Source organism: Chanodichthys erythropterus, chromosome 8, assembly GCF_024489055.1.
Source record: "Chanodichthys erythropterus isolate Z2021 chromosome 8, ASM2448905v1, whole genome shotgun sequence".
NCBI lineage: Eukaryota > Metazoa > Chordata > Actinopteri > Cypriniformes > Xenocyprididae > Chanodichthys > Chanodichthys erythropterus.
Window position 1 is genome coordinate 15,975,107 of NC_090228.1, and position 20,331 is coordinate 15,995,437.

General features: G+C 38.7%; 1 protein-coding gene across 2 annotated transcripts in view; it reads right to left on the reverse strand.

Annotated features, from left to right (window-relative positions):
• Positions 1 to 17: 17 nt before the first annotated feature.
• Positions 18 to 20,331, reverse strand: part of prrt4b (proline rich transmembrane protein 4b) — a 28,001-nt gene continuing 7,687 nt past the window's right edge. Inside the window, exons 3-4 of one of the 2 annotated variants that reach the window (XM_067392055.1) lie at positions 12,925 to 13,038; positions 18 to 3,092 (exon numbers count right to left, since the gene is read on the reverse strand). In XM_067392055.1, coding sequence (XP_067248156.1) covers positions 1,063 to 3,092; positions 12,925 to 13,038 — 2,144 coding nt within the window. In that variant the 3' untranslated portion in view covers positions 18 to 1,062. Of the gene's footprint in view, positions 3,093 to 12,924; positions 13,042 to 20,331 lie in introns of both variants that reach the window. The other variant, XM_067392054.1, reaches the window with a different exon arrangement.

A 20,331-nucleotide genomic window follows, 5' to 3' on the forward strand; every position in this document is an offset into this window, starting at 1 on the left:
ATATTTCTGCATGGGACAAATGTCAATTTTCAATATATTTATTGAAAATCTCCAACAGCCTCTAAATGACAAACATTAGATGTATCAGCAGTTTCTCACATAGTTCATGTTTTCAGAACATGCACGCTATAAAATATACAAAGTCATTTTCTTCATTTAATATGTATTGAGTAACAGTGTTATGAGTATTTGAAAACATGAACCTGGCAGATAAATCATTAATTGTAGTTCATATCAAATATACACTTTGAGAAGGATAAAATGGCAGTCTATAGCGCAGTTTGTGCTACAGAACGACTGAACTGAAGTTATCAGCAGAGTGCGCTGCAAGAGTACTTCCATCCTTCTCTGACACTTAAGAGATATTTTTTTCCTCTCAGTTGATAAAACTGTTTAGGCCCTCAACATAATAATGCATTGTTGCAACAAACAACAGGGATATGAAGTTATCTGTGCACCTAAAGTCTAGAAGCACAAAGACCATTACTAAAGGTTTAAAATGATGCAGATTATAAAATTGTATTTGGCAGGTTATACAGCATTTAATTTGAAACCATTTTCTGATACTAGAGTCCATAGTATTTGTTTTACATTATGGTTATCAGTAGTTTGCACTCTCACAGTATTAATCATATAGACCAAAAAGGGATTTTGTACAAATTCATACAAACATCACTATTTGCATTGAAGAGAAATTCTGAAACAATTTTTTTTACAATTACAAATTTATCAATAATCAAAAAACTTTTGTACAAAATCTGCCTAAGCTTCTGGCAATCGGTGGCACTTCTTAAACCTTTACAAGGATATTGACTTCAGAATCCATCTCTTTGGAGAACTTACCTGACAAACCAACAAACACCCTTATAAAATGAAACATTTGGCACAGTTCTGGTCCACAAAACATTTTCCTGTATGTCTACATAGAGCAAATGTGTTTTGACACCTTGGCAAACAGACTCACCAAATCACCTGAGCAGCACATTACTTGTCCATCACTGAAACTCTTTTGGCTTCATCATATTACATCATTCTGCTGTGTCTGAAAGTAGAGGTCTCCCCCTAGAGGTCAATAGTCTCACTGCAGACACTAAGAGCATCAATCTGTCTGCACACACTGATAAATTCTTCTTGGACAGACTGGTCAAACTCTGACTGCTGGTCCAGGCTCTCCTCTGACTTTAAAGTTCTGTAGGGTCTCTGTAAGCTTCCTCCTTGGTGGCCAGAGCTGGCAGTGCGGTTGGAACCCCCACTGAGGGTAGAGGGTAGTGGATGGTGTCCTTCTGGACTAGAGCACAAAACCAGAGATGAGCCACCGAGAGACTGTCTGTAGAGGGAACAGGAACTGGAGCTGCCTCTCCAGCGCTCTGGAGATGAGCAGCAAGTGGAAGATGACAGTGAGGGAGATGGAGATGGAGGAAAACCCAATGACGGACCATCTGGTTGGGCTTGAGAAGGAATGGGAAATTGGGGTAGCACTTCCACACATGAAGATGTTCTGTATAAGCCGGGATCAGGAGTAAGGGTGTCTCTCAGGGTTTGGGCACCACTGGAGTTGGTCTCTCTACCATTGAGGGAGCGGTCACTAGAGGTGAAAGGTCGTAATGGGCTGAAGAGACTCATGGGAAACAGAGACTCACTAAACAGTGCCTCATCAATGCTTCGACGCAGATTTATGGGTGATGGAGGGCGCAGGTCTGCTGTGGAGTCGCTGGTACAGGATGAACCCACAGAAGGGGCACTAGTGGTGGGTTGAGTGTTGGGCAAATCCAGGTCAAGGTCACGATAGGCCAACGCCCGGTTGCTATGGTATAAAAGGTCAAGGCCATTCAAGCTGCCGAGACGGTCATCCACCAATGTGTACAAGGGTAGGCACTCTGTCTCTCCATGCCCAATTGGATCGCAGATGGCCAGCTTCTCCTGCTGGGATAGAGTCCACTGGTAGCTCCCAGGAATAATAGGTGACTTTGCCGCAAGAAGTTCTGTCCAGCAACTGCCTGGTTGGGGAAGATGATCAGAACAGTAGACTGGTTGAGCAACTACCAGAACCAGTGTGAGGCAAACCACTGCTTCACACACTCGGCAGCTGAACTGGAAAGTCCACCACGGCCAAGGCCGAAAGGACTCTGCACTTCCAGCAATGCCGAGAGCATGCAGCATGGCATAGAGTTGCAGCCCCGCACAAGTCAGAGAGAAGACAGCAGAGAGTAGCACTGCAGCTGCTGCCCGGTCCCAATCTCGGCTCTCTGCAAATGGGCAGCGGTTGTAGCGTTCAGCTGGTGTCGGTGATGTGTTGTTCAGATGATAAATATGCTTGGAGTCAGCACGAACATAGCAGTAGAACACAAAATATGCAGCTGATAGGAAAGCTGCCAAAGCCACAAAGGCACCTCTAGAGATCAAGGAAAGAAACAGGTAGACCTGCTGGTCTACATGGAGTAATGCAACAGGACCAAAGGCAGCAGCAAAGTGCAGAAGCACCAAGCAGGCCAGAAAACAAGGTCTTTGAAAGGCGGAATAGGATAGCTGCATACGAGAGCGCATTGACAGGAGCAGGAATACTAGGCCAAAGGCAGCAGTCATGCAGGGGAATGGTGCCTCATAAAGTAACAGCGAGGCCTCTGGGGATGCCATGCGGTCCTGGTATCCGTACGCATCGTACACTAAGGCAAAGGCCCTAGTGCAGCCAGCGGCCACCAGGCAGAGACTGACCAGAGCAAAGTAGCCACAGCCTGATGGGTACTGTAGGGGCAGACACAGAAGGTTCAGGGTGGAGGCCAAAGCGACTAGACAGAACACAGTGCCCAGGCCATAAATGTGTGCTTCCCATGCTGAACCCCATGTTGCCAGGGCACTGTTCCAATCAGAATACAGTGCCACAAACATAGGTGGGGCTGGAAACAGGATTGGATTATGAGAGAGGTTGGTGGAGACAGTGGTTGTGCTGTCATTTTTGATGATATTGCTCAGGACAGTGGTGGGCAAAGTGTCACTTGAACTGCAGATTCCAGAACGTTCCGCATTGCAGTCAGGGAGCGCAGATTCTTGAGTAAGGTCTGTGAGCCAGTCTTCAGACATAGTGGTGGATATTTCTGAAATGAAGAGCATATTGCATTATTAGTAACAGAAGATTTGAGGATGTGTAAAGGCATCTTTGGTAAATATCATACATGTCCTTATTACTTTAGTTGTTTTTGTTTTGTGTCACAAGAGTACTATAAACTCTTATCTCAAGAGATTGAGGAAAGCTTCATTCCTCATGATATGACCCATTTAAATGTAACAGCTGAATGTAAAGCTAAATCATATAAATACACTGTAAGAAAAAAATCTGTAGAAAAACTACTGATAATTTCTTGTTCACGGACATTTCTTTTAACCCTGAAGCACAACACAATGCTTAATTCAAAATATGGATAAAACACCTGTGGAAAAATAAATACAGAAAATTCCTTCATACATTGGATCCAGTGTATACAAAATGAGTATTCCAGCACAGGCAACCAAGGCAGTAATTACTCTCACCAACATCTCTGACAACCTATGATTTGTTTTTCTGTGATAGGCATCACCACTAGAGGACATTTCTGAGGTGTCTGCCCAGCTGAGCATGTTTCATAGTGGAAAACCATGTTTTAGCCATGGAGATTCCCAAATCTTGGAAACCCCACAGCTAATGTCTTAAACTTATTAAAGGTAACACTATTATAAATGACAGTTGGGGAACATATTTTTCTAAGTAGCAGGGATTGGTGGAATCCCATGAAAGGTGGAGACACAACATCTGTTGTTTGTATATAAATGCAATTGTTTGACTCGCAGATTGCTGTGGGAGGAGGCTGCTGTTTTAGGTTTTAGATTATGTGGCTTGGCTCTGGTGCTGAGGAGTGTTACATACATTAGAGTTTCTTAACCTAACAGAGTTGGAGCAGCATGTGAAGTTCCATGTGACAGCCATTTCCAAATCTGGGAATGCTTCCTAACACAAACCAAACATTTTCTTTGGAAGTGATGTATAAGTAATCCAAAAGCAAGTCCTCAGATAAACTAACATCACCGTACAGCATGTACTCTTTATAGAAACCCACACAGGTCTGTTTGTGGCATCTAATGTACCACCGTAAAATGTGATAAGACATTCAAAACATTTAAATCCCCCTGCACTAGAAGGATTGCCCTTCTGTGCATTTGCAGCTGATGTGCAAAACCATATGAGATGGATGATATTAGCTTCCACGGTCATATCAGTCCTGTGCATAAACAGAGTGGAGATGTACGTCTGCTCTTCATAGACTGACACAGCTAATTACACCCTTTTCAGAGCAGATGATTCATAACTCATCTTAGCTGCCATGATCAGGCTTTCTAATTGAGCCCGTGAGTTCACTTAAGCCCTGAGACAGAAAGCATGAAGCTTTATGGGCCATTACACAAAACGGATACCTGTATAAATGTGAAAAATAACTTACTGAATAGCTGATGCCAACTTATGTGTCAATGTACACATCTTTCTAAACAAACCAACAAAAATCCAATACATTTTTTTAACCATTTCAATAAGGGTGCCATTATTGCCCAGTCCCCATCCCTGTTTTAGTGAATATGAATAGGTGAAAGTCATAAGTCAAAAGGCAGGCATATTTTTCTCATTGTTTCTCATTTGTCAGGTCAACCAACCAATACTAATGTCTAGATGTTGTTGAGTGCTGGTGAGACCCTGCCTCTTATTGGGTTGCTTCTGTAGTCTTTTATATGCTGGTAGTGACAGACAATTTCCTGTTACACCCAGAACCAAATTAACTACTTTATGACCTTCCTCCTTTTAAAAAAGCAGAGGCCTACGCAGTGACATGGGTCATTCCCAAAGGTGGGTCTGGTATTTTTTGCACTAGTTTTGGCCTCTTTTGCTGATGACCACCACTTTGGCTAAATATACACATTGTGCCCAGACAGTGGTTAGCATTGGCTTCCATTTTTATGTCAAAAACCTATCTAGTGTTTCTTCTGATGGCGGGAGTAGATAATCAAACCTAGCTTCCCATGATTAATGGTAGCGTGTCTGTAACAGCCACACACTGCTTATTAGATGCTTCTCTTTAATCAACACCACCACAACACTAACCACCAAACAGCACTCATTAGATTTAAAGCTTGACATCGAGATGGCTGTTTATCCACTTACATTAAATATAGGTTACAGTCAAGTTGTTCGTTCGTGAAAAATATCCATTTTTAATGTGTCTTATTCAAGCAGCATGAACAAAATTTATGTGCCAAAAAAAAAAAGGCATTTTTGTGTAAATTGCTGAATGCAACATACAAACATTAATAATTATATTTTCTGTCTGTAATTTTACAGTATATATAGAAAATAAGACTGAACAGAACATTGAGCAAAAACATATACAATTTTTAGATATGTTATGTTGTATTTAGCTATCAACTAGTGCAAACCAGTTTACACCAGCATGGAAATTAATGCTTGACCCAGCCGGGTGGAATCTGGTTTTCTAGATGCTATCAAACGTCAATCTAACTCAAATGAGATCTGGATGGCATGGAAAACAGCTTTAGTAAGGGTCCAGCTGTCTTGATGAGAATAATTAGTGTTTGATTAACTATAGGGTGTGTGCAATGTGTCAATCTGTCTGGAAGAGAAAGTGTGTGGTGGGCAGACACAGGAAGAGGGTGGCAAGAAGGCCGATCACTGATAAGAGGGATTGTTGTGGCAGGAGCTTCAAACGTCCTCCCTCTTTATTTCCTTTCGCCCTTGTGTGCCCTCCACCCTTAGGGGTGTGGAAAATATTACGAGTGTATGGAAGCAAGCCAGAGTTTCAGTCCAGGAATCAATCAAATCTCAATGATCCTGATCCATGCAATTTTGTCACACTGGATGACATTGTTTGTGGATCTGTGTGCACAATCTATCACAACAAAATGCCTCAAGAGGACGTAAACATAGAAGGAATTTAGGGCAAATTTCACATGGTCAGCCCATGGGGTTTTCGTAACAATGTTGTTATGGTCGTGCATTGTAATTGCACTGGACGAAAGTTCAGCAGGAGGGGAGAGGAAGCAGACTAAAGGTAAAAGACTCCACTAATCCACATGGGGTTAATGGGTATTCCACTCAAATGATAGGCAGGGTCTGTTGTTGGCTGTGCCAGCTGGGCAAGTCTATAAAGATGTTTATTTTTTTTGGGTTATGACTACATTTGTGGTTAGAAAACGTTTTAATCATAAAGTCTGTTCAGACGTGTTGTCACTTAACTAAATAACTTAAATTTCACTAACCACTAGCTTAGCCTGTAGTTTATCAAAAAGCATGTTTTTGTGAACATATGGATTACAATGGCTGCTAATTTTAATTCCGTCACTCTGTGAAGGATCATCTATCATGCATAATTTCAGATGCTATTGCAGTGTTATTTTAGTATTATTTATATACTATTATAGTATTTATTAATAAATTAAATAAGTTATATTTTTATATTTAAATTTAGTTTGTTTTAGTGATTTGGTGTTTTAATTTATAATAGTTTTTTATATTTCTATTTAGCTTTATTTTATTTTTTATTTATAATTCAGTTTATTTTAGTAATACTTCAAATTAAACATTGTTTCAGTTAGTTGCCGAAGAAGGCTACATTTCTAATTTTCATTTAATATTTATTTGATTTCAGGTTTATTTCAATTTTTATTTAACAACTATTTTTAATAGTTTTTGTTTAAGTGAACAATAACAACACAAATGAACAAACTGTTAAAATGGCTAAAAGTTTACGCTAAACTAGTTTGATACTCCATTTATAATTTTGTTTTAGCCATATTACATTTCTGTCATGGAAGGCAATCCCAGAATGCATTGTGACTGAAGAAGTTTTTGATATCGCTTTGTCTACTTAATCACAGATTCAATTTTTTAATATTATTAAAAATAGTTAATATAATTAAATTTTACATTTTACTGAGCATTTATTTGTTCTAGGAATTTTTATGCTAATTAGGTTGAACCTAGTCTCAGCCTCAAGGCCTGTACACACCGGGACGAATATCGCACACGTTTATCGCCAGCGTTTTTCGAGACGTTTTTTGTGTTCACACCCAAGCGATTTTCACTGGCGATGCGCAGAGTGAACGTGCAAATTCACTCCCTGACAATATGTGGTGCTTGTGCTTAACGGTAGTGCAAATAAACATATTTATGATATTAATAAAGTTAAAGAAGATAAAAATGCAGATATTAAATGGCATATATATGAGAGATGGTAGTCAGAAACGGTTGAGCAAATAAACATATGATATTAGTAAAGTTAAAGAAGATAGAAATGCAGATATTAAATGGCATATATGAGAGATGGTAGTCAGAAACAGTAGTGCAAATAAACATTTATGAAATAGACATTCTCAACTATATTTCTTGAATGTAAAAAAAAACAAAAAAAAAAACAGCAAAAATACAGCCAAGAACTGGCAGAGCACCCATAGTGTGCGTCTCAATCAGCTCCCTAGTTCACTAGTCAGGGCACTTATCAGGGAGTCGGCCACAATCATTTAAATGGTATACTAATACACGACCAAGGAAGCTAGGGAGCTGTTTGAGACGCAGGGATAGTTTGTAGAGGTCTTCCTCGTCTACTTCCTTTCTCTTCGTCGTCTTGTGTGCTCGACAAGACTGTTTTGTGCTTGAGCGCCACCAAGTCATGTTTTACTGTAACTTCAGCAGCTCCAGGCATGTGAACAAAAGCACCAATCTCATTGGTCGGCCAGTTTTTAACGCGCCGCGTCAAACCAAAAAAACGAACCCGAGGCGTTTTTAAAAAAATAATGCTTTTACGCCTCGCATTTTTCGCGTCGGTGTGCACCATAGACTGTAAAAAAAAGATGGACGACGCGACGCCGCTTCCTTCAATTGTAATGAACTGAAGCCAAAATGGCCTACCGAATGGGCGCTGACATGTTACGCAATACGTCAAAAAAAAAAAAAGTTTGGAGCCTGTGCATGCGCAGAAGGAACCGTCAGTGGAGCCGGAGGCGGAGCCGCGGTATCAGCTTCCGCCCAAACGCACTCGCAATCAACCACGCCCCCTGAACTTCTTACTCGTTTTTTTTATTGGCGGTTCACATTGAACTTCTCTTTTGCTTGCTGAAATAAGGTAAGTTAAATACAAATACAACAACTAACGACTTACAATTAAAGACATAATAATATACTATATTAAAACTGACGTTGGCTATTTTTTAAATGATTTAAAATGAACAAGTCTTTCACGATGTGTTGGACACTATGGTTGGACAGCAAAATTAACGATCTTTAGTTAATGCAGTCAGTCAAAGTTATCATCATACAGTTTATGGCGACCACATGCATTTTTTTTCTCATATAAAATAAATATATTTTGAATGGATTGTTGTTTCATTTTTGTTATCTTCATTTTAGGATTAACGTTGAACAAAATGACCTCACATTTCACAACCACCACAGAGTTAATATAGGCCAATTTTGTTAGCAAAAGTAGATATGCAAGTACACATAGCAAAAAAAGATGTCTAAGTATCAACAGGATACTTGCATATCACATATCTGCCACTATATAAAACAAAATCCTTAGCAATTTCTACAATAAGCTTTTTAAACACTGCAGCTGTACTACAGGCTATTTGTTTTATTATCTATTATTTATTATATTTTTATTTTCATCTTTCCTTTTTTCATTAGGTTTAAACGATGGCTTAAAATTACATCTGGCAAAGAGGAATTTACATTTATTTTAATGTTTATTAATAAAGCCAAAAATGTATTAATATACATTGTTCATTTTCTAATAAATTATTAGTGATAACTATAATACATTGGGATAGGTCAAAACATATCGTAATTTATGTATTTTAAATATTTAAATTATACACAATTAAAATATGCACAAAATAATATTCTGTTTCTAGAGCAATAATAATTTTGAAACAGCTAATTCAGTAATGTTAGATAAACTCAATAATATGCCACTAGAAACAACTCAATGGTCATCCTGCCATTTTAAATAAAATTAAACTAACGGTAACGTAACAGGAGATCGATTTGCTGTAAGTGCTCTATAATTAATTAGAGTAGGCTATCATTAGTTTTGTCCTGCTAATTATTATTTTTATACCCATAAAAATAATTAGTAACTGCCAGATAACGATCACCTGCTTTTTTTCTGTCATGGCTAACGTTAAGCATGTTATCTTAGCTAATATCATTTATTAATTAGCTTATAAAGCCCACATTTAACGTTACCGGAAAAAACTGAGTGATCAGTCAGATCCTGTAGGTCGGTTAGTACAGTTTACTGCTGAAAAACTCATTTTGTCGTTGTAAAAATAACACAGAAATCGAAAATTAAAAGTTAGTGATATATCTTCAATCTCCCCTCGAAGCTCCGACAGTTAAGAGAAGCTGTCAATCAAAACTGTCAATCAAACCGACACGCCCCGTTTCTATATCATCAAATTGCTAGCTAAAATCAAACTTATCACAAAAAAAAACACAATTGAATATATATCAGCGTGATAACAACTACCTTAAATGACCAAAACCATCTTTCTGAAATTTTTTATTGGAGAGTAATTATTATTATTTTTTTTTGACAAGCGCCATTCGTTTGCATTGAGAGGGCGGGGTTTATGACTTGTACTGCATCCAGCCTCCAGGGGGCGATGAAAGAGCCCGTGGCTTCACTTTTCAGAACGTATGAGACACACCCGGTGTGCACACTCACATTCGCGCCCGTTGTTTAGTCACGAGGCGTTAAACGTCGGCGAAAATTGCACGCAATATTCGTCCCGGTGTGAACAGGCCTTCAGATGTCACGGACCGTTGGCTGAATGTCTGATGCATATGGCACACTTAACTGGAAACACTTCAGGATTTTCAAAGTCGTCATCTGATTGGATGGATTCTACAGGATTTCCGGGAGACGTGCGTGTTGCGTTCATTAACATTCTGCCTAGAAACAAATGCAGATGCCAAACCCCCTTGTGGAAGAAGGACGCAGTCATGTTTACAACTGTGAGAATGAGCGCATATCAGGATCAACTAAACGTGGAAATTTTGAAAGTATGTTAAGTTTGCGGTTCCTTTTTGCAGTAAACTTGCACAACATTCTTGAATAATTTATCAGATGCATGCCAGTCTGTTATTGTAGGGACATCGACTTAACATTTTCATGCCCCTAAACATGACGCAGACCAAAACGAACTGTGATTGTCAGTCAGACGTACTCTTGGGCGGTCCTTGGCCAATGAAAGCTGCGATGGAGTCCAGACCTCCTGCTGTCAGTTTAAGGTCTGGCTACACAAGACTAGCCCTGCATCCCAATGTGCATACTATCTACCCTAAATAGTATTGAATATTACTAATGTCACATACTATTTAGAATGGATAATATCGACATTGGGACACAGGGTAGGTTGAACCGATTCCAGAAGAGTGCCCTGCTTTGTGTTTGACAGGCTGATCATTAGCTTAGCAACATGCTAACACCAATAACAACTCTTTTAAAATCAGTTGCGAGTAGTATCTCCCATGTGGAGTGCTATTTGTGTGAAGCACTTTTTTGCACTTCATTAGCATACATTGATGTGTCTTAGCTGATTAAATCACCCAAGACGGATATTAATACCAAGTGTAAACAGGACCTCAGGGTCTTCTAGATTGTAAGAACAGGAACCAGCAACAAGTATTTTAGGTTTAGGACTTCCTGATCCGATAAGGACAACACCCTCTGCTTAATTAGGAATACAGTGCTGTGCCATCACGTCATTCCGACTACTCATTCAGATTTAATCTGTCCTGCCTCACTTTCAATTTCTGCCCTCTCTAATAATAGATGAGTGGACAGCAGGGTAGGATGATCCCATTCATATTGATGAGGCCTGGGTATGCTGACTTAAAGAAGAGGGCAGTGAAGGAGACATGAAGGAGACAGGAAGACCATCTGATCCACCTCCTTCCCACAGGACATTCAATTTTCAAGTGAGATGAATATGTGCTAGATTTTGTAACCTTTTGCATCTTTAATTTGAGATACGGCAGCTGCAGTTTTGTGGGTCGGCTCTCTGCGTGCAGTTTACTTTATGAGACAGCCCATGAACACATATTCTCGCAACCTGGTTCTTGGATCGTTGTGGCATATTTTGTCCATCTATTAATGGAATTTAGGTTAGCCCATTGAATTCAGTGAGGAGAAAGTAGGTTAGGTGCTACCGAAGAGAAGCTGGGTCTAAGACGTACCTCATGATCAACAGGGAAGGTGACGTAAAATGGCACACTTAACACCATATGTTGATAGATCTGCTCTACTGAAACATGTTGGGTAACTTAACTCTCTCAGGCAGTTTAGTGGTTGGCTTGTTTGTAGGATGCACCAACTATGAGATAAAAGTGCTCTTCCTCCTCCCTCTGGAAGCAATTGTAGGCAGGTAGCAGACGGTTGGTCGAAGTGCAATCGGCCATATCATACAAACATATATCATTCTCCAAAACACATGGAGGAGGAGGAGGAGGAAGAGGTTGGTTTTAATTTTTCACTGAAACAAGTAAGCCATTTCTAGGTTTTCCTTGGAAAAGGTATAAAACAAAGATCTGTTTGTTTGAGCATTCTGACCAGTCAGACAGAGGAACACAATTAATGACATTTGATTTGGGGCAGGGCTGTTTGTTCAACCAATGGAAGGCTGGTATAACATTTTTAAAAGAGAAAATTACCCAAAATTGAAATATCTGTCATAAATGTTGTTGTACCAAAGGAATATGACTTTTTCAAACCACAAAATATACTGAATATACAAAATATACTGATATACTGTTCTTTTCTATATAATGAATAGGGACTGGATCCTTTTTGAAGCTTCCAAGTTTCAAAAATGATTCAAAGGCACCATAAATGTATCATCAAAGTGGTGCACTATATTCCAAGTCTTTTGAAGTCAAGTTTTGTGTGAGAAACAGACCAAAAGTTCATTTATTCACAGAAAATCAAAAAATAATTAGAGTTCGTCATGTAGCGCCAATGCGCTTTGGGCGACCCGAGTTCGAGTCCCGGCTCGTGGTCCCGATCCTGCCCCTCTCTCTCTCTCTCCCACTTTGCATCCTGTCTATTCACTGTCCTATCATAATAAAGGTAAAAACGCCAAAAATAAATCTTTAAAACAACAAAAAAAGATTATTACAGTTCATGATAGAAGTAGTGATGTCTGATTGGTGAATGAATGGTTCTTCTGAATCTTTCTAATAAATTTGTTGATTCAGTTCACCAAATCAGTACGAATGATTCAAGAACTGATCTGGTTATGGAGACTTATGGTGCATTTACACTGGTGTGGAGTAAGCAGAGCAGAGCGGGAATGTTCAATTAATTTCTACCGCAGCTGAAAGCTTTGAAAAGATCCAAAATGCTCAACTTTATGCTCATAAAACCATGTGTTGACAGCCAGTTATTGCAAGTAGTGACTTTGTCATGAGTGTCTAAAAATATTTTGAGTTTGAATGGCACTGAGTTTTGCCGCTGCAGTGTAAAAACACCGTAAATGACTACCCCTCGAGGGAAAGATTATCAGTGAAAACCAACTTACAAATTAGTGGAATTTGGTGCATGAGGCGTATTGACAGATACTTTTATGTTTTTTTTCCCCATAAAAGTCATGCAGGTTTGGAACTTCGAGGTTGAGTAAATGATGACCATTTTTAATTTTGTGTGAACTATTCTATCACCAAATGAGGTTGAGTAGCTTGAATGGGGTGCTATTTGCTTAGGTTGAGGTTCTCTCCAATATATTTGTGCCTTTTGAAAACTGGTTCATGTCCCAAGATACAATCAGAGTATAATTATCACAGGTGTAGATTACATACAGGCATGTATTTCATCAGACCATTTTAATTACCTTTGTTCCTGAGAGTCGTCGCACTAGATGATGTTGTCAGCTCATCATGTCGCTCTTGTGTTGTCAGATCAGCACTCTTCCCAGTTTCCTTATCGCCTTCCTCCAATGCAAAGCCTGCTGGGAAAACAGCACACAAGGCTGAAAATGTTGTGCTGAATGAAAGTTTTTATGACTGAAAGAGTGGAGAAACAAGAACATTTCCTAACCTAGTTATGTCAAGCAGATTTCTGTGGTATTCCAGGCTAGGCTTCAGTGGCATTGGAGTTGGCATAACATTGTTTAATTACAATGACTTGACTTTCATGTTTGAATGTAAGCACCCCACTCCACTGTAACAGAGCTTCATTCTGGATCAGAAACTGAAACCATATCTTTGCGACCAAGAATACGAAGGATTATCAAACTAATCTGAGGCAAAACTTTTCTGAGAAAAAGCTACAAACATTCTGGCTTGTGTGTGGCTGTGTAGCACTTATACTTTACCAAAAAGCGACCTGACATATTGAGGCCAGAGTGTTTATTAGATGGTCATTGGTCAATGATCCCATAGATCCTACTGAAATAGCTTCTTCTATTAAGTGCAACACATCATGCTTCCATGTTTGTCACATTCTATATTAATAGACTTGAGATGGATTGTTTACATTCCTAAATGTGTAGCTATGTAGCTGTTTGGGCATAAGTGAGCATACGGACTCTATGTATGGATGTGTAGCGTCAATGTGCCCAAATAGTGTGTAGATTTGAGTTCACTTTGTGTTTAGTGTAGAAAGCTTACAATGCATATGCAGACACACACATGACCTTTAGGATGAACAGAAGACTGTTTATATGTCTATAACAATCCCTCGTCGTAACTGCATAAAACCTGAATGATCCCTGTTTTTTTATATATATATATTGTCAGGATGCTCATTTCAGGTCTGATTACAGCAGATCTTCATTCTAGTGCTGATACTGTCTCTCATTAGCATGAATAATGAGCTCTGCACCAAACCAAGCAGGGAGCCTTCAAAAGGGGTGTGTGTGTGTGTGATTGTGCATAGCTCAACTTATCCTCTCCTGGCAGGGGTTCACTCAAGCTAAACCATCAAGCATCACTAGGTCACCACTTGAATCCACCATTCTCTGTAAGATTGATCTATTTAGTCTATCTATCTATTCATCCACCCATCTGTCTATCAATCCATCTACATTATTATTCATACATTATCCACCCAACCATCAATATCTAATACACGTATATTTATTTTCAACCATCCATCCATCCATCCATCCATCCATCCATCCACCTGTCCATATATATATCTGCCCATCCATCATCCATACTGTATATCCATCCGAACATCCGTCCGTCCATCCATCCATCCGCCCATCTGAATATCTGTCTATCAATCCATCCATCTGTCCATCCCTCCACCTGTCCATATATCATCTGCCCATATATCCATCCATACTGTATATCCATCCGTCCATCCATCCATATATCCATCCGAACATCCATCCATCCGAACATCCATCCATCCATCCATCCATACATATATCCACCGAACATCCATCCATCCATCCATCCATCCATCCATCCATCCATCCATCCATCAGTCCCTCCATATATCCATCTGAACATCCATCTATCCATCCATATGTCCATCCATATGTCCATCCATCCACCTGTCCATATATCCATCTGCCCATATATCCATCCATACTGTATATCCATCCATATATCCATCCGAACATCCATCCATCCGAACATCCATCCATCATGTCTATCCATCCGTCCATCCCTCCACCTGTCCATATATCATCTGCCCATATATCCATCAGAACATCTGTCTATCCATCCATCCACCTGTCCATATATCCATCTACCCATATATCCATCCATACTGTATATCCATCCGTCCATCCATCCATATATCCATCCCTCCACCTGTCCATATATCATCTGCCCATATATCCATCCATACTGTATATCCATCAGAACATGTCTATCCATCCATCCACCTGTCCATATATCCATCTGCCCATATATCCATCCATACTGTATATCCATCCATATATCCATCCGAACATCCATCCATCCATCCATCCATCCATCCATCCATCCGAACATCCATCCATCATGTCTATCGATCCGTCCATCCCTCCGCCTGTCCATATATCATCTGCCCATATATCCATCAGAACATCTGTCTATCCATCCATCCACCTGTCCATATATCCATCTACCCATATATCCATCCATACTGTATATCCATCCGTCCATCCATCCATATATCCATCCGAACATCCATCTATCCATATATCCATCCAAACATCCATCCATCCATCCATCCATCCATCCATCCATCCATCCATCCATCCATCCATCCATCCATCATGTCTATCCATCCATCTGTCCATCCATATATCTATACGAACATCCATATGTCCATCTGTCCATCCATCCATATATCCATCCGTCCATCCATCCATATATCCATCCGAACATCCATCCATCAACCTTGCACTCAATTACTCTCCTCTTCATGGGTGATTTAGAGATTCTGACTCTTACACCAGCTGTGCTCAAATGGAGCGTCAAACGTCCCCCATCACTCTGTGCCAGAACTACCGATACACCACCAATCCTCATTAGATGATGACTAATGTTCTCTCAGAGCTAGATATTCATCTAAGAAACCCTCTTTACCTTCATCTTCCTGTCCTGTTCTCCTTTTTTTTTTACCCCTCCTCCAACTCTTTCCCTGGTCTATATTAATCAAGATGGAATTAGATCAGAATTTGTAATTTCGACCCCTGCACAGTGTGACATACATCATTTAATCTCCCTCATGGGGCTGAATGTGTATGTTTGAGTGACTGAGTGTGTGTTTGTCTGAGAGATTATGAACTCAATTCAGTATGTTCAAGAGAAAAAAGGCCAGTCTGAATTTCATTAAAAAAGGATCTTTAGGGGGGGAAAAAAATCACTCATTGTCCTTCTTTTTTGGAATTAGTAAAGTCACAAAAAATCTCCACATAGGCAGTAATGAGCCGGTTAGTCTAGACGCTTTGAGAGAGCCTAATCATAGGATTAACCTTTTATGAAATGACAGTGAAGTAAATACTTTAAGTGCATTGTTTGAGATTGTTTGTTTTAATGGCACAACCTATGCATACCTCTGTCCTCAGTTTATCCAAAACACTAAAAAATGCAAATGAGTTGTTTTAACTGAGCGGTTGGGTTAATGTTTGCCCAACCTGCTGGGTAGTTTTATTTAACAAAACTATTGTTTAAAAATGACTGTATTGCTTGCTTAAAATGAACCCAAAATATGTTGGAAATTAAAATGTCTTAATATGTTTAATGAAATGAACATTTATTAATAGGTTTAATGAATAATAATTAAACAATAAACATTTATTAAATTGCTTATTAATACATGTTCACCTTTTGAATATTATTGTTGCCTGTAGTAATTATGTTTCTGATTTTTTTGGTTCGTTTTAAACCAGCCATATGGTAATTTTTAAACAATAGTTGGGTTAAATAAAGCTGCCCAGCATGTTGGACAAACATTTAACCCAACTGCTGGGTTTATCCTTTTTCAACCCAACCTGGGTTGTTTTTAACCCAGCATATTTTTTTAGAGTGTAGCTTTTCAGCAGTGTTGCCATGACAACAATCACATTGTAACCAGTCTGTGAGCCGTAACCTTGACAACCATTAGTTTATGATCTGATCTGCTCTTGACATATTAACAACCTCAGATTTAAGTGATGTAATCAAATGTTGATTCTTTTGAACAAGAACGTCATATGCATCTGGACCAGACAGCAGTCACATGTTTGCACTGCCATTTGAATGACCTGAATGATCTGTATTGCTTTTATGTTTGAATATGAGTAACTAATAAGCATTTAAAAATGATGAGACAACAATTTGTGTATGTGTAGAAGAGGTGAGGTGGCCATGTTTAAAACAAAGCATGTCAATACTCAGCACACTGACATTAACAGGGTTGTTTTTCTTTGCTTCTTATCTCTGTGGGAAGCAGTCAAAGCTCACGAAAGGACATTTCCAGGTCAGTTTCACCTTAAAACTTCAAACCCAATAAATAATAATTGGCAAAATATATAGATTTTTGTACGATTATGATTAAGCCTTTTTATGAGTATTTTCATGACAAAAACATTATATCAAACTCTCATTATTGTAATTGGGTGCAAAAAAATGTCATTACTGTAGTTCAATGATTGTCCAGACACAATTTTTATTTTAATTCATAGAAATATAATTCACTAAAATGTTTACTTAGAATTTTGCAAGTAATAAAATTAGCATTTTCCCCCTGTATTAATAAAAAAAAGAGATTTTTCACATTATTAGGGGTAATATAGTCTTCCCCATCTTTTTCTTTTGAATTTGGGTTGACATATTACCCAGACAGTGTTTGTGAGATTCAGCCTTGTTTCCTTTTCTAGTCTATCACAATTTCAACATGCCTTACTTTACTGTTTGGCGCTCTCATTTTTCCCAGACTCTCCTCCTCCTTTTAGGTTCAGTGTGGTAATTGACCTTGCTCTCAGCTCCAGCGTATTTTTGAGATGGGGGATAAGCAATTTGTGGCTGTCTGCACTTCCAGAAGACAAGGTGACCCAAACAATGGTCAATAATTTGCTGTTTAACACACACACACACACACACACACACACACACACACACACACACACACACACACACACACACACACACACACACACACACACACACACACACACACACACACACACACAGGCAGAGGCACTGTAACACGCTCTTTAGAGTAAGAGCTAAGGATGCAAAAACATAAACATCCGAAACATACATATTGAAAATATGAAATATACAAATAATAAATATAACAAAAAATTTAAATATACAAATAATAAATTAATAATCAATTAGACTCATTTAATAATCAACCCTCAAACATCTAAACTGGAGTTGTACAAACATTTAAAATGCACATTTTAATAACAGAATTGTTTCTACTCCAGTTTGTTGGTAAAATATAAACATTTAAATGACAATAAACTGTAATAACTACGTTTTCATGACAGATTTATTCAAAAATACATTAAATAATGAAGACATCACAAACAGGTTTAGTAAAAATATAACGAATGTGTAATACAGTGCATATATTTAGCAAAATGCTCTTCTCTAGGGTCATTATTTCTAGCTAACTAATGAGTTAATGGGCACTGAATAGCTTTCTCAAGGTAAATGTAATGTTAATTGACACTGTAAAGCCTATTGATGTCTTTCCCTGGTTGAAACACTGATTGAGCGATTGCATGGAACAGGATTCATTTCGGTAAGTTGTAATGAATAATAACTTCTGGTGTTCACCTATGTTTATTTTGTGCTGTAACTAGTAGTAAAGAGCAGATGAGACGATCGGTTCACATGCGCTTGATCCGTGCTGCTGCTTGAACTGCGCTACATTAACCTGTCACGGCGTATTAAAGAGCACAAAAACAACATTTATTGTTTGAATTTTATAATAAAATTGACATAATTTGAAATTTGAGATATTGCTTCATTTTTAAAAGTAACAAAGCTTTTGTGATTATTGGATGGCAGGTGTGCTACAAATTTTTTGTGAAGTTTTGTTCACATATCAAAGAAGACAGCACAGACTATAAGATTTTAGATTAAAAAAACAAAAACAAAAAACATATTACCGATTCAAATCGAGAAATTAATATTGTCAATCCAGAGCTAGTGTCCACACAGCAGACATGTTTAAAGTCCGCGTGAACCGGAAGTTGCAAACGACTTTTCTCCAGTGTTGTGACGTATTTCCAAATGAAACAGAATATTGAATAGAGGGAAGGGTTTTACTTTAGCGCTCCTCCTCTCCATCTCTCGCTCATAGCAGACTAATGGTTGGAAAGGAGTGGTTTAAGCATTTTCAACCCAAGCCGCCAAACTGACGTTATCAGAGAAGGAACGCCATTCCAGACCGGAAGTAACTTTTCAGATTTTGATTAACGATTACCACTGTGTTCTGTGTTTTAACTTGCAAGGATTAATTGTTCACCACAAGACCGGTAATATGCGCTAATAAAGTAAATAGGGTCAATTTTGATTTCATGCCGACTTTAACTTTTGTAACTTATCCACATTGTGTGCACAAAATAGACACTGAACACAGTCAAAGCAAATGTCAATTAAGCATTTGTTTCAGTCACTGATTTTGGCCCCTTCAAAACCATTTTAGCCCAAAACCGAAAATAGCTGTTTCGGACAAAAATGTATGGTAGCCGAAATTTCGCTGCATCCCTAGTAAGAGCAATGTTTCTGTCTGTTAGAGGCAGGGTGCATGTTTATGTAAAAATCCTATTTGACGAAGCTTTTGCTAAATTTACTCATCCATTGACCTCAAATATGGCTTATCATTTGAAACATGTAAGTAGCAACTTTACATGGCTGCTCGCTCTGATGTTAACCAATGTATGCTATTATTAGGTGCATATACAAGTGTTTGTGCAGAGTGTGAAAGCTAAAGTATAGCACGTTTAATGCAAGACATGGAGGCGACGGTGTGATTTTTTTCTGATAAAAGCTGAAACAACTTTTGGTCATACAGATAAGAGTAATACATCATTCGAAACTGTAAACTGTTACAGTAAACTGTTACTGTGAACTGTTAGTCAGTTAATGTCTTAAATGAACGACTAATAGTCGACTAGAAATATCTTTAGTCAAGGGCAGCCCTATTAAATAGTGTCACAATACAGGATTTGTCACAATACTGAAATTTTGCTGTAGAATCACTTTTGTCTGCCAAATGTTTGCTAACTGGCTTAACTTAAATCTCCAGTGCTTAATACAAAATGGACAATGCAAAATAAATAAATATTGAAGAAAAGGCAAAATTGATTCCATAAGCGATACAACAATATTTAACCCTTGATACAAACAAAACTGCAGGCAGGAACCCAATATTTGCGGCAAGCCAACAGCTCTCAGAGAGAGAGAGGCCAGGTGGATGGTAGCAGATCTTAACTCCCCATTTCTTTCTTTCTTTCTCTGCATTTCCTGTCTCTACCATCTGAAAAGATTCTATGAATTCAGATGGAAAGGAAAAGAACAGAAAGACATGGAAAAACATGTCTCTGGGAGCCAGGAGAGGTTGAAAGAAAACACAAGACTGAAGGGCTAAATGAGACTTATGGCTGGAAAAGAAAGAGAGATGCCCAGTAAACGTCAGGAGAGGCCTATTACTGAAAAAAAGATGGATCGAGCGAATTGAGAAAAGGAGACTAAATGTTGAGAGAGGCATGCTCAGCATCCATGAACAGGCGGTGCGGAAAAACATCGTCCCTGAGGATTCACTGGCTCTGCTGACGCTGCCATTGGAATACTGATCA